This window comes from Tiliqua scincoides, chromosome 2, assembly GCF_035046505.1.
Source record: "Tiliqua scincoides isolate rTilSci1 chromosome 2, rTilSci1.hap2, whole genome shotgun sequence".
Taxonomy (NCBI): domain Eukaryota; kingdom Metazoa; phylum Chordata; class Lepidosauria; order Squamata; family Scincidae; genus Tiliqua; species Tiliqua scincoides.
Window position 1 is genome coordinate 142599670 of NC_089822.1, and position 19807 is coordinate 142619476.

The 19807-nt window shown below is 42.0% G+C and overlaps 1 protein-coding gene across 2 annotated transcripts; it reads left to right on the forward strand.

The window, feature by feature from the left end:
* The first annotated feature begins 568 nt into the window (after window positions 1–568).
* On the forward strand, window positions 569–15070 carry C2H17orf58 (chromosome 2 C17orf58 homolog). Of its 2 annotated transcripts, XM_066617536.1 has the most exons (5): window positions 569–635; window positions 9124–9750; window positions 11525–11605; window positions 13550–13741; window positions 14419–15070. In XM_066617536.1, the coding sequence occupies exons 1-5, from the start codon at window positions 572–574 to the stop codon at window positions 14607–14609; spliced, it is 1155 nt and encodes a 384-aa protein (XP_066473633.1). In that variant the 5' UTR covers window positions 569–571; the 3' UTR covers window positions 14610–15070. The 2 variants fall into 2 exon arrangements, with proteins under 2 accessions (XP_066473633.1, XP_066473634.1); XM_066617537.1 differs by lacking the exons at window positions 569–635; window positions 9124–9750 and adding an exon at window positions 11373–11418.
* The last annotated feature ends 4737 nt before the right edge of the window (window positions 15071–19807 follow it).

Consider the following 19807-nt stretch of genomic DNA (forward strand, 5'->3'; position numbering starts at 1 on the left):
CCTAACCATGGAGGTTCTATTTAGCTATCATTAATGCCAGCTTTTGAGAATACATTTCCTATGACTTATTAACTTGTCTAATTAATGTGTATAATGGGCCTAATTGTCTAATTAATTAATATGTCTAATTATTTGTCTAACAACTCCAGGAATAAAGCTAGTAGCCAGCATGCAGACAATCACTGTAGGATTAGCACTTGCCCTGATTTTACAAAAAAGAAGTATATGGTGTTTTGTGACACTGTCTTTAATAGAGGAAATGAAGCCCATAGAGAGTAGGAGTTTTTGGGATGCACTTTGCTTGCAGGATGCTAAGCAAGTGCTTTGGCTCTTTTCAGGTTCTTGTTGTCCATGACCAGAAGGAGTTTGGGTCACAGGCAGTCTCCCCTTTTAGAAGTAGCAGAGCCAAGCAATTGGGGATTGTTGCAGCTTGGTCTTGCTCCAGTGGTTTGGCCAGTGACTGATTCTCGTTTCCCCTAAGGATGCCTCTCATTAGCATGAACAGGGGGGAGGGCCAGAGAGAGAGAGGGACTGTGGCTCATTTTTAGTTTGGAAAAGCGCTCCCTTTACAATGACACCCAAAGCTCTCTGGATCTTGTGCTTCATCTTGGGTTTCTCCTTTGCTTCTGCAGCAGGTAGGTTTGCCATTGCTCTAAGGTAGGACAATTGGGCAGTTTGCTGAGTGAAAGTTGACAGGCTCACTCTCTCTCTCCTGGCTCTTCCAAACTTTTCCCTTCACCAGCTGCAGCATTTACACTGAGCTACTGCAGTCATACTCCTCAGAGCACTGGAAAAGAACTTTTCAGCCTGCAGAGCTCTCAAACTAGAGGGGATTTGTCTTCGCAGAACACTGACAAAAGCGACTGCCAGCGGATGCTGTGATTCTCTGGCAACCCTCACTTCTTCATCCCCTCCACTCCAGCTTCGTCAGGTTCACACATTTGCGCTTGATGTGTGACTTTTCTCTTTCCTCCTGTCCATTTCCACTATGAGGGCCCTTTTTCAGGTGTCTGCTCACAGCTGCCACCTGCTCTTGATGCCACAGAAACAAAGGTGGGTACAACATGCAGGAACTTGAGTGCCAGCTGAACCAAGGGGAGGATGACACAATACTGTGCTGCACATCCACCACTCAAAGCAGGTGCATCTGCACACCTGAGGTAGAAATGAAATGGAGAATTGAAATAGTACATAGATGAGGAGTGGTTGCTGAGAGCAGTATAAGTTTTGGAGTGGGTAAGTTGTGGCTGTGGTGTTGTGTGAGTGAGAGAGGCAAGAGACTGTTGGCCTGCATTTGAATGTGGTTTCAATGTTACCATGTCCTTTTTCAGCTTTAGGCAAAAAAGCTGAAGAGTTAGAACCCAAGTCTATGCATGTCTACTCAGAAGTAAGTCCCATTATGATCAATGGGGTTTACTCTTAGGTAAGTGCAGATAGGATTGCAGCCTTAATGTGATAGGGCAGGGCCAAAAAGAAATAATAAATGAAATTTAAAAACAACAAACCAACAGTGCAATCCTATGCTGGCCATTCAGAAGTAAGTTCCATTGTGTTCGGTGGGGTTTACTCTCAGGAAAGTGTCTGCAGTCCAAATTGCTTTCAAAGGAGTTGCTTGCTACCTTTCAGCTCCTTGAGCGTGTTTAGGCTCTCAAATGTCTGTGTCCCGTCCTGTCTCTCCCCCCCCCCCCCGGAGGTTTTATATTTTGCCTTTCTCTGGTTCAGCAATGTGACACAACAATGTTTCTCTATTCAAGAATTGGGGGGGGGGGAGAAGAAAAAATTGGCTTCATGGCAGAGATGGTGGATGCTTTTCATTTCTCATTTCATTTAGCTGCAATTTAAGTGCACTTAAATTGGGAGTAAGCGCCATTGAAGTCTGTGGGGCTTACTTCAGAGTAAACAAACATCCAGATATATTGTGAGTCATCTGAGGGCATTCTACTAAACCACTACCACCCACCAATTGCTCCTATGCTATATTTGTGACTCTGTATTTTGAGCCTGGATATAAGTCAGCGATTTTCCACCAGTGTACCACAGCACATTGGTGTGCAGCAAATAGTCAGCCTATGTGCCATGAGCGTTTGGGGGAGGGTCATTTATTAGCAGGACCATTGGGGGATGTGAGCCCTCCCCACCTGCAGTGTAGTGTGTCTTGCCAATAGTAAAAAAAACAACCAAAAAAACTGATGGTGTGCCTTGACAACTTTAGCACTTTGTCAGTGTGCCATGAGGTGAAAAAGATGGAAAATCACTGCTATGAGTTGTACAATGCAGACATACATGCACTCCTCGGGTCCAATTAGATGTTAAGCAAAATACATTGTGTGCACCTGGTGTTTTTCTTTCCATTTTTCAAAACAGTGTACCAGGAACTGCAAAATTAGATCAGAACAGTGGCTGAGGGAGAGTGCTAAAGCCGCCCCATCATAATTCTGCTTCATTTTGTGCCCTCCAGCTCACTGTTTTGAAAAGCAAAAAGAAAAGCATGGGGCACATCACACATTTTGCATAACATTTCATTTGACCCTAGTTTTGACCCATGTTTTTATACAGAGGCTACCACTGGAAATGTTCATAAGCCCAGTGTCTGGCACCAGTTTCATTTTTAGTCTGGTTTTCTTAGTAAAGTGAGATCCCAAAGTTCCGTCAACCCTAGTAGATCCAGAACAGTGTATAACAGGATGCATTTCTTTGGACGGGGGCCAGTAGAAGGATCAATCATTATACAGGTAATTTATTGATTACGTTTATACCCCACTTTTCTTGTAGAGAACTTTGACACGCACGCACGCACAATCTCTCCTTTTTACCCTCACAACAACCCTGAGGCAGATTAGGCTGAAGACAGGGACTGGAGTACCCAGTGAGCTTCATGGCTGAGAAGGGATGTAAACTTCAATCTCTACAGTCTAAATCAGAGGATGGCAACCTAAGATTCACAGGCTGCATCCGGCCTGCCACCAAAAGTAATCTGGCCTGCGTGAAGCTTGGCTTGGGAGGTAAGGCCTCCCACCCAATTAGCTGCATGCTGGACAGGGCATGGCAGGCTCCATGAGCCTGGGTAGGTGGCTCTGCCATGCCCTGTTCAGCACATGACAAATTGGGTGGGAGGTTTTTGCCTCCCAAACCAAGCTCCATGCTGCTTCTGGGAGCTTGGCAACCTGGAAGTTCAGCAATTACATGATGTCATCACTGCTGAATGTCCAGCCTCTGCCCTAAAAGCTTGCTACTCCTGGTCTAAATCAAGTGCTCAAGCCACTGCACTGCACTTCCTTTTCAACTCTCATGTGTTTTAACAAGTATATGCTTCACTAGCATTTCTTCTCCCAACAGCCTGGGATGTAACCTGGAATTTTTGCTCTCTCTTAAAATGTACTTGATCTGTCTGGACCAAAGTCTCACCGCTGCTAACTGGCCAAAGAGGCACCTTTTAACGTGACAACTCTCTTATATGAAAGAAACTTTCTCTGTCTATCCTAATGGCTATAGCTTGTGTCTGCCTGGTGTTTCTTTTTAGATTGTGAGTCCTTTTGGAACAGGGGACCATCTTCTCATGCTTTTTGTAGAATAGTAATACTATTTAAGTGCTTTCAAGTGTTTAAGGGTGCAATCCTAACCCCTTATGTCAGTGCTTTCCAGCATGGGCACAGCAGTGCCAATGGGACGTGTGCTGCATCCTGCAGTTGGGTGTCACTCAACGGAGGCTGAGAAGTAAGGGAATGTTTGTTCCCTTACCTCAGAGCTGCATTGCCCTTATGTCAGGGCTGGAAAGCACTGACATAAGGGGTTAGGACTGCGCCCCAAGTGAATTAGGTTGATGTAACACTGCCAACAACCCTATAAGATAGTATTTATCATCCCCTCACTGCAACTGGGGCTGAGAGGCCATAGCTTGCCTCAGGCCACCTTCAGTGTAAACCTATGCATGTCTACAGAAGTAAGTCCCATTGTGTTCAGTGAGGTTTACTCCCATGGAAGCGTTCATAGGATTGCAGCCCATGGCAGAGGTGGGATACATGAACTAGGGAACTCTGGACTTGCAGCATAGCCTCTTGGGTTACCATTCTAGACTCATTTCCAAGGGAGTAAGCCCCACTGAACACTTGCATAGACTTGTACGGTTAGCCACTACCAGCTCTCTTGTGTTTCGTGAATTGCTTGAGGATATCTTTTTGTTGAAAAGTAGCATGTATAAACATTTCCAATAATTATAATAATGTCTACACATGCATATGTAGTCCACTGTACAATAAACGAGGAGATTGAGAACACATGCCATGGAGATTTCTCCCAAGGAATGTATAACAGGAGGGTTGATCAGCTGAGACCATCAAGCAGGAGATTCTCATGCAAAGTTCATCAAATGCCAAAGACCAGAATGAAAATCTATTCAAAAAACAGGGACAATAAAGAAAACAAGATGCAGAAGTCTATGTGTTTAGGTGGAAAAGCCACCCTTGGCTCTGTACACTCAGTTTCTTTGCAGAGCTTTTTCCTCCCTTCATGGCAATGTTCTGCCTTCACAGTCAGTTTCAGGCACTCTTTATTCTCACCAGCTGTTGTCATGGGAAAGAGGCAAGTAAATGATGAACTTGACAGTCAGGAAACCCAGGAACTGGAGCTCAACCAGGAGTCCGCCTCAACAATGGGAGCTGCAAACAGTTTGTGTAGGGTTTGTTTGTTTGTGCATGTGTGTAGAATATTTTTTTAATACTCTGTATATTGACTCTGTATATTGACCGTTTTCCCAAAGGTGGGAAAGGAGAGGAATAACTCGCCCACAAAGAGTTTAGTTGGGGAAAACTCACTCACAGTTGTAATGAAGGGGTGTACATTTAGACCTGGAAAACTGCCCACTTTTGTGTTGACCAGCTGTGGAATTTCTGAAAAAGTAACTTTCTCATAATTTGGCATTCTTATTAGCAAAGATTGAGGCTCTCACATATGCTCCTCCTACTCACCTCTGCTGCTAACACATCAAGCAGCCTGGCATAATTCTTACACAAATGTTAAAAAAAATAGCTAATTGACATAGAAAGATTAGTTAACCACACAAAGCAGTTTGTGTCTGTTAATACAACCATCTGAACTATTAACTTGACAAAATGTCTTGAAGAAAAGCTCTTATTTCAAACCTCAACTGTCATTTTGTTTACAAGCTAAAAGCAGCAGATATAGATGGCCGTTTTAGTGACTTCAAAACTCAATTCTGTATCCTGCAGATCCAGGTTTATTGAAGATGGAAGCCCAAGCATTCTGGCTCAGTAGTAAGGCCCATAAAAACACAGTTAGGGCGCAGCTATAAATGCAATGTTCGCACTCGGTGATGAGCCTTAACGTTTTTGGAGGGCTCCCAAGTACGTATATGCCTGCTGTGTGTGTCTGGGACCTAAATTTCAGGCTAAAGAATGATTCGTCCGTGTGCAGAGCTGGTGATGGCCCTTCAGCAGAGCAGATGACACTGTCAACAAGGCTTCCTGTGGATGGGAAAACCAAATAGCTGTGTTTGTCAGGAACTTTTAAACAATCGGATCAGGATGCAGTGTGAACCCTGCTCCCCGGATGCTCCCTGGGCATTCAAGTATTCTTTTTTTAGAGAGAAGTTTGTTTATAAATCATGCTTTTAATTTATAACAAAAACAGATCCAAAAAAATTAAAAAGAGCTAGGTCTCTATGCTTTTGCCCACAGCTGGGCCTTTTAAAAAATAAATAAATAGTGTGTCCGGTGCTCAGGTCTCAGCGAGAAGATGCTAGAGAAGTCCTGCAGGCCAGTCCAACCCTTTTGTCCCTGTAGCAAGTCATAGCCATTTGCTTGCTCTGAAGAGATGATTTAACATAGCTTTTTGCAGTTGCCCAATATTGTGAGCTGCTTTGTTGGCCCACATAATAAGCTCCAGTTCTTCTAGGAATCAAATGCTGGCACCAAGCCAAATCTGGTCACCTCCTGGGGATGCTGAGACCCAGTCTCAGTAGTTCTAATGTAGCAACAGCAGCCACGGTTCTGTACTGGTGTTCCAGTAGAGCCCTGCCTTACAGGTGCCACACCAAGACAGTAAGGTATGGACAGGAGAGGCTGGCTTAACTACCACTGAATCTATCAGAGGCACAACAGTCCACACAAGGGAACAATAATGGAAATATATTGCTAACTGTTACTAACCCAAAGGCAGTAACTTCCACAGTGTAACACTAACATCCATTAACCCCTTTCCCCTCTTCTTTTAGAGTTAGACTTAGATCCTCCTACGCTGTTCGGTACACTGGGCAGTAAGCTCTCTCCTTCATACTTGATCAATTGCAGCATCTTTGGCTTCCTCCCATGATAGGTTGAGGGCCATTAGATCTTCAGTGAAGGTCTTTTTCCAAGTGATCTTTGGACGTCCTGGTTTTCGCTTCCTCTTATATGGAATCCAGTTCATGGCTGTCCTTGGGAGTCGGGTTAGTGGTTGGTGTAAGATATGACCTGTGAATCAGAAGCGTTGTTCAGCCATGGTTTCCAACAGTGAGCGCATGCTCGTTTGTTGATGGACTTTTTGGTTTGTGATATGTTCTTGATATGATAAGCCTTGGATTTGACAAAGACATCATTGTTGGAAGACATTTATCCATCAGATGATGTTCTTTGTCATCCTTTCCCCTTCCCCTCAGCAGCTTAAATTTGACCTCCAAAAGCAAACCTACATAGATACCCTCTCTCTCTCTCCAGGTATGTTAAGGGCTGGCCTTAGGAGCAGTGAACTCCATGTTGGATACCTGCCACTGATGCCTGTCTTGCTACACCCCCTTTTCATTGCCCTCATCAGATGGTATTGCAAAGTGGGTCCATTAATGGATCAAACCCCTTACTTTGAATTGTGCCTGAAAAACAACAGAATGCTGGTATGATGTTCGAGCACTGGGTTACTGTGTTCCTTGTAAAGTATTGGTGGTGACTTGTGCAAGTGGGAGGCTAAAAAGCACATAGAAAATGTTGGGTTGTTAATGGACAAATGCTAGCTTCCCATACACAAGGGCAGTAGAACGGGCAACAGAGCTCAGTTGATAAGGCAAGAAGCTTGTTTGCTTTTCTGTTGCTGGTGAAGCCTCTGTTTTAGATGGAGCACTCTAGACTCAGTGTTGTACAGTTGTAATCATGAAAGAAGATCTTTAACTGCAAATAATGAAAAGCATTGCCTTCGATTCTCAAGTCTACCCGAACAGGAAGTCACCTGGGTCGGTATGAGTCACCAGCTGATCCTAACCCCTGAAATGAAATTGTATTTACATGGTAAGATACTCATTTCCAAGCCCAATTCAGGTTGCTGGTTTTGAACTTTAAAGCCCTTTATGGTTTAGGACCAGAATACTTGGAGGACCATCTTCTCCAATATATTCTGGCCTGTCCACTGAGATCTTTGGAGGGGATCCTCTTATGTGTGCAACCCACAACAGAGATCGGGGCGGTGGCATGAAGCAGGGTCTAATCTGCAGCCACACCACCATTGTGGAACTCCCACCCTTGTGAATTAAGAATTTAATCCTCCCTGGAGACACTCCAGTGGGGATTAAAAATGTTTTCATTTAGGTTAGCATTTTCTTTGTATTGTCTTTCACTGTATTGCCTTTTCTCACTTTCACTGCTGCCTTTTTTCTATCTGTTTGCCACTTCATTGCTATTTTTAAAAATTCAATGGTCTTTATTGTCACTCTGTTGTTTATGCTGCTGCTTCTATGTGCTGGTTATGTGTTAGGGTATTTTACCTCCATGTCGTAAACTTAGGGGGGTTTGGGGTGCTCAGAGTTCCTGGTTCTCGAACCCTAAAGCCCTCAAGGCCCCTCTGTCCAGTAGTACTGCTACCACCCTCTATGTGCCAGTGCCTCAGTCCAAGGACATTAACTCTATCCCTTGCAGGCACTGAGCTCTTTCTCCAATTAAAGCTTCAGTCCTCAAGTTACTAGACTTCAATGAGCACTTGGTAGCTTGCTGAATGGCTAGGCAGGATTCTGAAACTTTGTCCCCAACAGACAATGAACAACTTAGTAAAAGAGATTTTAGTTTATTAAGTACATAAGGTTACATAAGGTAGAAAATGCTAGAGGCATAAACATCTAGGAAACATGTCAGCAATAAAATAACAAAGCTAGCTGCCTATCTCTATTAATCTCTATCTCTCACCTGGGTCAGTTACTCTTGCAGATTTCTTAGCTCCAGGCTACCTGTGAGGCCAGATGCCCATGGTGGACAATGGAGCTCACAGCCTGCAGGATGTTGCAACCAAAAACTCTGCTCAAGGAGACCTGGACACATCCCTTGGGGCACTCATTAGTATGCTTCTTATGCTAATAGTACTGAGGTGACTTCATACTTATTTAGACTGTCCAATCAGAAACTTTTGAGGGCAGAACCTTCTCAGAGGGGTCTGGTTGCTAGCCCTCCTAGTTCTTACCCCTCCCAACTGGAGATCCATAGCTGCATTCCATTTTGCTTGATCAGGTGCCCCTCAGTCTACTGAGGTGTTAAACATTCCAGTGGGTTGTAATTCTTGTTATCTGTCCTTCCTGGCCAGCAAAGGAGAGACAACAATCTTTTTGTTTGTTTACTCACATTCTTGCAGCTAGGAACTGCTAGCCACTAAGTTACTGACTTAGTTTGGTTCAGGCTTCACATGCTAACCTAGGCCTGAACTGTACATATTCATGACACTCCACTTTTATGTATTGGTTTTTCTGGGCAGGGGATCTTTTTGATTGTGTGGGCAATGTTGATTTGCTGATTTTTAATTGTTTTGCATATGGTGGTTTTATAGTATTTATATTTTGTTGTGTTTATATATATATATATATATATATATATATATATATATATATATATATATATATATATTATATTAATTAATATTATTATATTAATATATTAAATAAATAAATAAATATATTATATTAATATATATATTAATCTTGTTGCCGTGGATGTCCACAATGGTCGGGGAAAAGTGGAGTAGAAATGTATTAAATAACTAATGCCTCAGTAATGCCTGCCAACAACAGCAGCAGCAATCTCTAATTGTTCTTAATCCCACTTCTAAGATCAGCTGCAACACTTAATTGCTCACTCTCACCCCCCCCCCATTTGAATGCAGGGCTACTGACCTATGCTGGGAAGTCCATCCAGTCAATCATCAAAGATGCTTATGGCTCAGAGGGTTCCACGCCCAGCCAGATTAAGACTCCACTGAAAAGTAGCAGCAACACCAGGGATGATGACATTGAAGACCAACCACTGTCTCCAGGCAACCTGCAAAGGGCCAAAGCAGCCAACACACACCTGCTGTCTGTGGACAAAAAGAAGAAGGTCAATGATGCAATAAAGAATCATAAAGGGCTGAGGAAGCGGCCCCTTCAGCATCTCAAAGGCCTTCCTGCCAGGAGCCAGGAGGAGGGAATGAGTCCTGCTGCTTACTTCAGTCAGACTAACCGAAGGCACACGGACAGGCTTCTGCTGGAAGCCACCAATAGTGTCTCTGCCTATTTCCACCCACCTGTGTATTCCCACCACAAAGGCAGATTGCCAGCAGAAGCACCCAGTTTCAAAAACACACAGTTGGCCACTGAGCAACACCCTATTGGGTTGGATCACCTCAACCGACCTGGCAAGAAAAATCCCCACTACAAACGCAGCCATTCCCTCAGAAATGTCACCATACCCTCCTGGCTGACAAACAGGCAGATATCCAGCCTGCTGAATCACGTCAGCACACTAAAGCAAGGTGAGCAAGTCTGAGTGGAATTCCTCTCTCTTCACTTGGTTCACAGAGACCGCGGTGACTGTGCTGTGTCGCTCCGGAGCCCGTTAACAGAGTCAGGGTCCAATTCTATCCAACTTTCCATTGCCAATGCAGCTGTGCCAACAGGGTGCGCACTGCATCCTGCATGGGGGGGGGGAGGAGACAGTCACAGGGGCTTCCTCAAAGTGAGGGAACAGCCCAGAGGTAAGGGAACAAATGAATGCTATTTGGCCCACTGTATGAAATGGGTTTGACACCCCTGGGTTAGCAAGTAATTTCTTTCTTTCTTTAAACCATTTCTGCTCAGCCCACAGGTGTACACATTTGATCCCTGCTGTGTATATGCAACATTGGGCAGAAATGGCTTAATAGAAAACTATAGTTTCATTTCTCAGACTGCAAGAGAGAAAAGGCAGATACTTAATGCACACTGAAGTATGCAAATTAATATTCAGGTATCCTGATGTAAGGGATACCTTACACTGTATTAAGTTTAAAAATTGGCATTATGTTGCCAAGATTAAAAGCTGCACAAACCAAATGTTTAGAATTGCATATTTCCATAGGCCAGTGTTGAAACAGACACAAATCATTGTAGATGAGGTTTGAACTACCTACACAGCAATGTACAATTGCCCTGCATTCTTGCAATGTCTGTACCTAAAATGGAGTTTACAAAGATGGAGTGAAATTATATCATGGGTGGTATGCCAACTAGCTCTTTCACCAGTCGGATGCTCTTTGCCCTGCAAACACTAGTGAGGGTTTGATTTTTAATAACTCTTGAAGTTTAGTGGTCTTCTGGGAGAAATTCTTTTCTCCCACTGGATGGCCCTCCTCTGCCTGGTCGCTGTAGCCTGGGATGGTAGCAGGGGCTACAAACTACCAAGGTCTTTTCTCTGTTCAGTTGCTGATAGGTGCTACTGCTTTCAGCCTGCTTTCTGTGGGGACTCAGGGCCCAATCCTATCCAATTTTCCAGTGCTGGTGCAGTTGTGCCAGTAGGTGTGCACTGCATCCTGTGGTGGAGGGGCAGTCACTGGGGCCTCCTCAAGGTATGGGAATATATGTTCCCTTACCACAGAGTTGCACCAGAGCTAGAAGGTTGGATAGGATTGGGCCCTTGCTCCTCTCCCTTTCCCTGATGGGGCAGATTGTTGCTCTGCATTTTCAGGCTAGTTATTTGAAAGAAGGGTTGGGTCCTACAAGCTTCTTACTGACAGTGAAGAGTCGCCATTCCCCCCACCCAAATAAAACTCGGGAGGTGCATAGCATGGTTTTGGAACATATTTTCCAAGTGAAAGTGAGAAGCAATTGTAAATCTCAATCTCCCTCCTTCCTAGTACCTCACCTGCCCTTACCTTTACACAAAAATGCCCATAGTGCAGAAATTTACAAAGTCCTTGCAGGTTATGATTCAAGCAGCAATAAACCAAACAATTTGGGATTCTAATCCACGCTTAACAACCCGCTATGGAGATCTGCTGTGAGAACTAAACAACCTACACATGAAGGGTAAAAAAAAAACACTGCCTGAAATTGTTTTTGAGAAAGAAAACAGAGGCCTACTAGGACAATATTCTCTGACAGCACAACTATAGCAGGTCTACTGGAACATGGCTGAATGTATTTGGAGAGGCATTAATAAGCTGGTCTGTTCCATTGCTTGAACATTCTCCTTAATTTTCCTCCTCCCTGTTCTAATTTGAGCCTTTGCAGCTTCAATATCCAACCATTTGGTTCTTGTTCTTGCTTTAGATGCTGACAATATGGAGGTGTGCCTGACTGATTGCAGGAGGGAGCATGAGGAGGTGGAGGCCTACTGTGCCAGTGAATTTGGTAAGGTCGTCCAGCTCTAACTAAGCTGGCCAGGCATAGCTTATGTCCACCGAGTGCTCATGTCACTAGCACATACAATTCCTCCTCTGGGACTGGGGCAATCTCAGCAATTGTTTTACAGAACTCCAAAAAACATGTTGTTGGCACCTAGAGGGGAATGCTGTTCTCACCAGAGCCAGAGCCAACATACCATTCATTTTGGTTCATGTCTCATTATGCTGATGTGAATGTTAATTGATAGGTATAATAAAAGAATTTTTATTTCCTGTGAAGCATTCTATGCCCCAAAGGATAGGGTAGAAAGAGGGTGTACAGTGTCTGAAAACAACTTATGGAGCAAGGGCCCTAATCCTACTCAATGCTAAGCATTGCTCCTTTACAGATCTGCCTGTGAGCAACATGGCAGGATGGGATGAGATGCCTTGCAACATTTTCTCAGGAGCTTCTTTCCAGAAAGCATTTAGAGTTTAGCTGAATATTTTGCTCCCATGTGTGCATCTGACTCTATATTGTAATGTGCTTTTTTGAGTTTACACCATTTACCCTTTACTTTTTTATGTTCCTCACTAAAGTGTCACACCCAAGTCAGAGTTCTCAAGATAGGACATATTTGGACATAGGTTGAAAGTAGCAAAATTTAGCTTTGAGGCAGTAAAACCTGCATATACTCTTACCAACCCAATCCTACAGCCAATTTATAACAGTGGAACCTCTTCTCTCATAAAAGGCCCAGTGTTGGCATGAAGATCAAAGACTGCACCGACTCTGATAAGTTGGTGGTGGGAGCATGTTGTGGGAAGGGGTGGATCCCCATGGCATCGGTGTGTGCCAGGATCCTATTGCATTTCAAAGCTGTCTCGCCCTTTTCCTCACCTCAGAGCTACACCAGCTATATAGCTGATGTAGGAGACCCATAGACCACCAGAAGGCACAGAGATAAGCAGAAGTTTTTACTTACCTATGGCAGGTCTCCCAACTGCTCCCTTCACCATTGGTTGCAGTGCACATCGGCACATATGCATCACCATAAATGGCAGGGGATAAGATTGGCCCATAAATTTGAGCCTCATCAGCTATGCCATTTCTTTCTCTCAGAAAGACATTGGTGTCTACTTCTCAACAGTAGCACTGCTTTGCTATTTATCCAGCATAGTAGCTGTGAAATGTCTACATTAAGTTCAGCTGTTGCTAAAGGGCAACACCATCAGAGTAAATAATCTACTGTACACAGTTGGTTAAGACTGCCAGTGGTAAGCCTGTCAGGTTGCATTGTATGGTATATCCTTTGTAGTCCCATACATAGTATTATTAACCCTCTTGTGAAAACATAGGGTTCAGCGCTAAAGGATTTAATCTATTTTTCTTTTACTGTTAACATTACTAGTTGTTATTAGTTTTAGCATTCATTTAAATAATTTAGCTCAGTATTGTTGCCATTATTAGTGGCTGTCCAGGGTTCAGACAAACAAGTATTTCCTAGCCCTAACTGGAGATGCCAAGAGTGGTGTTGCTAGGGGGGTGTAGGCCACACCGGGTGACACGCACAGGGGTATGTATGACACCACTAATTTTTATGGTATTTTTGAATACCACCACCATGTTATATAACATTTGAGGCATAATTTCATGTGGAATGCAAAGAAACCCACTGCGTTGGAATATCTCTATTCTTTTAAAAGTTATAGCTAAAAAACCAGCAGGGGTGGGGCAATAGTGCATTACCACACCAACTGCCTGGAGCATTGCCCCTTCCACTGCACGGGAGGAAGTCCATCCTGGAAGTGATGCAAACCCTAGTGACACTACTGACTTGGGACCATCTGTATGCACTTTGTTCACCCAGGTTGAAATGAGGTTGAGAAAAAGAGTAGCTTCATGCATTGTAAGAGCAGAACAAGCATCTGAAAACCAGATATTAATTTTCCTCTCTCTCTTCAAAACCAGTGGTGAATGGGATTGTTCATGATGTGAACACGATACATAAAGGGATGCGGTTGGTGACACTGTTGGTGAACAATAACGGGCTGTACAAGATGAATCGTCTGTACATCACCCCAGACGGCTTCTTCTTCCGCGTTTATGTGCTAGTTGTCGATGCCTTAAACTGCAGTAAGCCCTGTCCAGACTTCAAACTTGGTAAAGAATCAAAACCTGTTCTCCTCTTAGCTCTGGTTATCCTGAGGGAAAATGGAAGGGGCATGTTATTTTTTCCCAAAAAATCACCCATTCTTACTTTCTTTATAGTAATGTTATAGGCCTGATCATCACTGACAACATTACAGTCAACCTATGTATACTGGTCATCAGTTTGAGGAAAACCAAGGTTTTTATTGACCCCCATTCCTCATGTTAATGAAATGGAGCTTGCTCCATACAATGAGGAATGTGGGATTTTTTAGTAAAGCAAAAATTACAGGTGTAGCAGCAGGAAACTCCCCGTGTGTATATGAGAGAGAGATTTTTCCTTAGCCTCATTGTATTCTCACAAGTAGCCTTGAGGAAGGTTAGACAAAGTGCTTCTTTTTTGAGCACTTAACTATTACACCACACATACTACACCATGTTCTCTTCTGTACCTAAACGAGAGCAGTTAACAGAAGATCCCACTGCTAGTAACAAAGGAAATTCACATACTACTGAAAGTTTGAATAATGGGGCATTTTCCTCTACCAGCATGAGTCGCAATTAAGTCTTGAAAACTCAAGTGATTTGTAGAACTTTAATTCAGTGAAAGGATGTGCATAAAAAACTTGTCTCAACTCCGGATGTTAACTAGGAGGTACTCATGATGCCCACCCTTGGCTATATTGCAGGCAGCAGATACATTGTGATGGGTCATATCTACTACAGAAGATGGCAACTGCCTGCAGTTCTGCAAGAGTATGTGAGAGGTCACCTGAGGCCAGGAGACGGGTTGCTTTGGAGTGGTAGTAGCTATGTGAAGAGATTCAACAGAAGACGGGATCGGAAAGTTCAAGGGGCAGCTTATACAAAATGTGGATGAAGATGTAGCACCACCTCAGCTCCTTGAGGTTCAAGCAGTTTTGGGGTGCTGCTACCCAAACAAAAGCAGTCCCTGTTTTTGTCATAGCTTGATAAATCTTCCCTGAAAAAAAGACTCCGGGTTCCAATTTGATACCTTGATGACTAACCAGATAGAGATACGAGCTTTCCATTGCTTCAACAATTTACCATCAGATGCCCACACAAAAGCTACAATAAACTAGCTTGTGTTCCAAGGTGCACAGCTATGGTCTTGGAATTTGTTAGATTAGTCAGCGCCAGCCTTAATGGGCACTTGTTCTCATTTGACTGTTTGGAATGTGCTATTATTTCCACCTCTGTATATCCATATTACTTCAGTGATCTATGTATCTCGGCAAAAGCTGAATTTCTTAATTTGGGGGAAATGTTTAAAGGTATAAGTCAAATATGATATGAACAGTTCTAACTTAACACATATGGCAAGAGGTTTATGTGAATACAATAAACTGTTGTGATCCTAATATGCACTTGTATCTTATGCAGGAGATAGTACTAGACATCTTCTAGACTACATTCTTGAATAATTTCATTTCCAACTTTAATCTCATTTTGTAATTCACTCATTTTCTATTGCTTCAGAACAGGGGTGTCCAAAGTTTTTGGCAGGAGGGCCACACTGTCTCTCAGACAGTCAGGGACCAGGGGAAAAAAAGGATTAATTTACATTTAAAGTTTGAATAAATTTACATAAGTTTACATAAATGAATATAGTAAAGATGAACTTATATGAATGAATGAAGGTCTTGCAATAGCTCATGGCCTATAAAAGGCCTTGCACAAAGCAAGGCCAGCCTTTCCTTTGCTGCCACTACTGCATCACAGACATGAAACAACAAGCAGTGGAGGGAGCCCTCATCCCACAGCTCATGTGAGAGGTCAAACAGTTGCCCTCATGCTGAGAGCAGTTGCATTGGGCCAGTGTGGGCTCCAACAAATCTCCGGAGGGCCAGTGGCTCAGTGGAGACTGGGGGCTCCCTGAGGGCCACATTGAGAGGGCTTGACGGCCACAAGTGGCCCCAGGGCTGGGGTTTGGGCACCCCTGCTTTAGAACAAGACTGTCCTACAATATCTGAAACTATCTATGATTTATTATTTTGTAAAATGATTGAAACTCTGCAATGGTAAAGCAAACAGAACCAGTCTTCCTATGAATTTCAAAACTGATGATCAAATGACCTTACGTGACCATAGCTGTTACCAAGAGGCAAATGTGCATGCTTTATGAGGAATCAGTGGTTCTTCTGCATTCATATTTTGCAATAATTACATTTTACATGATTAGCAGCATCTCCAAGATTAAGAAGAATTAAGAGAAGAGGAAAAAAAATCAAGATTTGTATGACTAGCAGCGGCATTGTATCAGACTGGTCAGATTTGGAAACATGGCCAAGGTATTGCATTTTTTAAAGACCATCACATTTCAGATCAAGTTACAGTGGTGGCAAAAGGCTAAGAGCAGAAAGCAAGGCCATTTTTGAATAATAAAATGCCAAAGAAATAGTTTGCTTAATAGAAGGAAAATGGAGGATTGCATTAGCACACTTTGCCATAGTAAAGCTCTTTCAACATTCAGATACAAGTTCTGGCTAGAGTCACCTAGGGAAATGGTAACATTACACTAGCAAAACACAATTCAAAAATGCCTCCTTGCTATGCAAGACATGTCACAATTTTCTAATGAGTTAATGCATTTGCTAAAGGAACGAAAGAAGCTGGTAAAGATAGTATATGGAAATGGCACACTTACTATCAAGATGTCAGAGTTGAAGTGCTTCCAAGAAAAAATAAAATGCTTTCATTCAAATTATCAAAATGGGACTTTCTGGCAGCAACCCAAACTGGAGAAGGGGGTAAAAATGGGGACAGCCTGCATATATCTTCTCTACATTTATTGCTTCAAAATATTTCCTATATTTAGCTCCAGTTGGAATGCCTCTCAGACTGCAGCACCAACTCCCCTTAATTCTTCCAAGCAGAAAGGATGTGGTTAATAGAATCACTATTTGTAATTTTTTTGCCCAGAAACAAGTACTAGGTTTGATAATGTGTTAATATGAGGTAGCTATTAACATACCTCAACTAGGATTGAAGTAATGATCAAGAAATGGAAAGAGCACATCAATTCCATTATAGATCTTGGAGCATCAGTTTCATAATTTGATCCAAGCATTCTTTCACAGCATTTTATTGAGAATTAAACTTGCTTTTTTATCGACTATTTTGATTGAGCTGCTTGCTTATATTTTACCAAAAGATAGCTGCAACCACCACCAAGATAGCCTCACAGGAAGTTGGGATCCTTTCTCCATTCCCACTTCAGCACTTGCCCCTCCAATCCACTTGAGGGATGGTGGAACCTTCGGAATGGCATGGAGGCATCATGAACAAAATTTTTGTCCATCAACATATATACTTGATCTGTACTACTCACGTCTGCAGGCAGGCCAGGATCCCCATATTGCAGATGGATATGGAGGAATGTATGGCTGCAGACTTCCAATTTGCAGCTCAGGCTCTTACCCACTACTTTGCATAAGCATTATGTGCAACCTTGCGTCCTTTTTAGTATAAAGTTGTACTGAATTGTGCAGGATTTACTTCTGAGCAATGTTTAAAGATTATGTGATGTTCTTAAGAGTCATATATACAGGAATAACTCTCCATTACTGCTGATAGCTGGCAAAAACAGTTATGCTCTTGCTGGGAAATAAAGGGTTGTATCAACAAAAATTAACCTGGCCAAGTGCCATTGAGTTAAATAATACAAGTTATTCATGCCTAAATTTATCTGGCACAGGTAACACCTAACTTTCTGTGGACACAACTTCTTATATGCATGCAAGGAATGCTTCTGCCAGTCTTCAGTAGGGTTAGTCCTGCTACATATAAATGAACCTGACAAAAATCATTCAGCCCCAATTTAAACATTACTCAGAAATCAGTCATTGGAATTGAACTTATCTTCATGCTTTTGACAATACCAAAGTATACATTGTATTGCTTCATGGACGAATATTTTGAACAATGCATTTTCAGTGGTTCTAAACCTGTGGGTCCAGGACATACCAATGGATTGTGACCAAATTTTTGATGATTTGCAAAACTGAAAGGGAAGATCAGGCTAGGTGCATAAGTTATTAAAAAAGTTAAAGAAGCTGCTACTTGGGGGGGGGGGAAGCACTGCTGCCCAATCACCATTATAACACCCCTTGGCATTTATAAATTGGGCAGCAGCCCTAGGGTCTCTAAAATGTTTGAGGAGCACTGCAATAATTTAGCCAGAGAGGGGGAAAACATTATCAAAACGCAAAATCATTTGCTACCATTTCTAATAACAAAATGAAAGTAAATTGTTGATCATGTAACAAAAACACCTGCTTCTGTTCACAGGATTTTACCTTAGGGTGATCACTTATAAACATTCAGTTTTCCTCACTGAATCACCAACATTGTGCAGCTGTGCAAGACAATACCATTCCAAGCTGAGCCTCCATAAACATGCCTTAATCCATCATGAAAATAAAGCAACTCATGAGCATTTGGATGCTTTTGAACTCTATTTAGACATGGAGCACCACATCCTTCAGTTTGACTGAGGAACAGTGATTAAAAGTGACCTCAGTTCACAACACTGAATATTCACATTACAACATGTCTCTGCAAGTCAATATACATTTAGGAGTATGTAATAATGCACTGAGAGGTTAGGAACAAAATCAAGTATTCTGCACATTGTTTGATTTAAAAAACTGAGTAAAGTATAATTTTCTTTATTCCTTTTACAGAAGTGGCATTTAAAATGTACACACATTACACTGGCTCATAAATAAAACTTTTCAAAAAACTAAAAATTACCATAGTTGATACAGCTAAGAACGGTCTTCATATATTACAAAGCAGTAGGAAAAATGATGAGGCTTGGTAAAAAGTGTATGAAAGTAGCATTTTCCTCATTTCATAATTATTTATATGAAAAATTCCCTAGAATTTCTGCACAGTATGGCAATGCCAAGTGCTACATAGGTTATTCTAAACAACTGATGTTTCATTAGAACTCGACCAAATCTGATGCCCAACAACATTGCTTTATTCTTCTACGATGAAATGTCCTATTATGTACAAAAAAAGTTATTCTTCAGTTTCTCACAATTTGTTAAAAACAGTGATCTATTGCCTAAGGATAGGAAAGTTCTTTTTCTTAATGTTTTTTTCAATGCTAGTAATATGTATGAATAATACAGAAATATTGTGAAGAGGCAATTTGTAGGATTAAGGTTGAAAATTTTCCTTCTTTTATAAACGTAATGCATACAATATGTAGCATCTCTTTGTAGAAAGTCCTAACACAACATACCCTAAAACACAAATACTTTTTTCCTAGTTTCTAAGCAGCATAAATGGATGCTTTTTCCCAACAATGAACAATAACTTCCTTTTGATTTCACGTTGGCTAAATGACAGCATCTATGTACAAAAGCATAGGCTTCCTTAGAGAAAATTAACCCCACAGTATCTGTACACCTGAGCCTGGACTTATAAGAAAATTGTGGTGGATAGCAATGTCTAAGAAAGTAACAGAAAAGGTTCTTGCATAGCAGGGCGAGGTTAAACCCAACAAAAGCTTATTCATAATCAGATCAAGTCCAAAACATCAAAGGGCAAAATTGTGAATTAGTGCAAAATCTAGTCAAAATGGGTGTAGAACTACAGAAACCAACTCTGGTTGGTTTATGATGCACATATAAAACTGTCATCAACTGTGCAAGTGACTGGTCAGAGCAGTTAAAAAAAGGAAACACTCAAAAAACCTGTAAAGCCCATCTCTCTTTGTTGACTGATCTTTTTACGTACTTTTCCTAGTAAAGGAGCCACAAAATGAAACACACTGCCCCACCTGGATCCTTTACTTATCCTTATAGAATCATTTGCCAATTACTATCTCATATAGCAATGGGCAACAATAATGCTCACGCATCTCCTTTATTGTCAATGCAAGAGTTGTGGCACTACAGTAGAATTTTATTATATTGAATTAAAAAATAAGTGGAATCACACCGGGGGCTTTTCTCTTTTCCCCTTCCCATGTTTCCCTTCCCTACTATCTCAGATACTTATACTCCAGAACAAACCTCCAAAATCTCACAAACATGTCAGCGA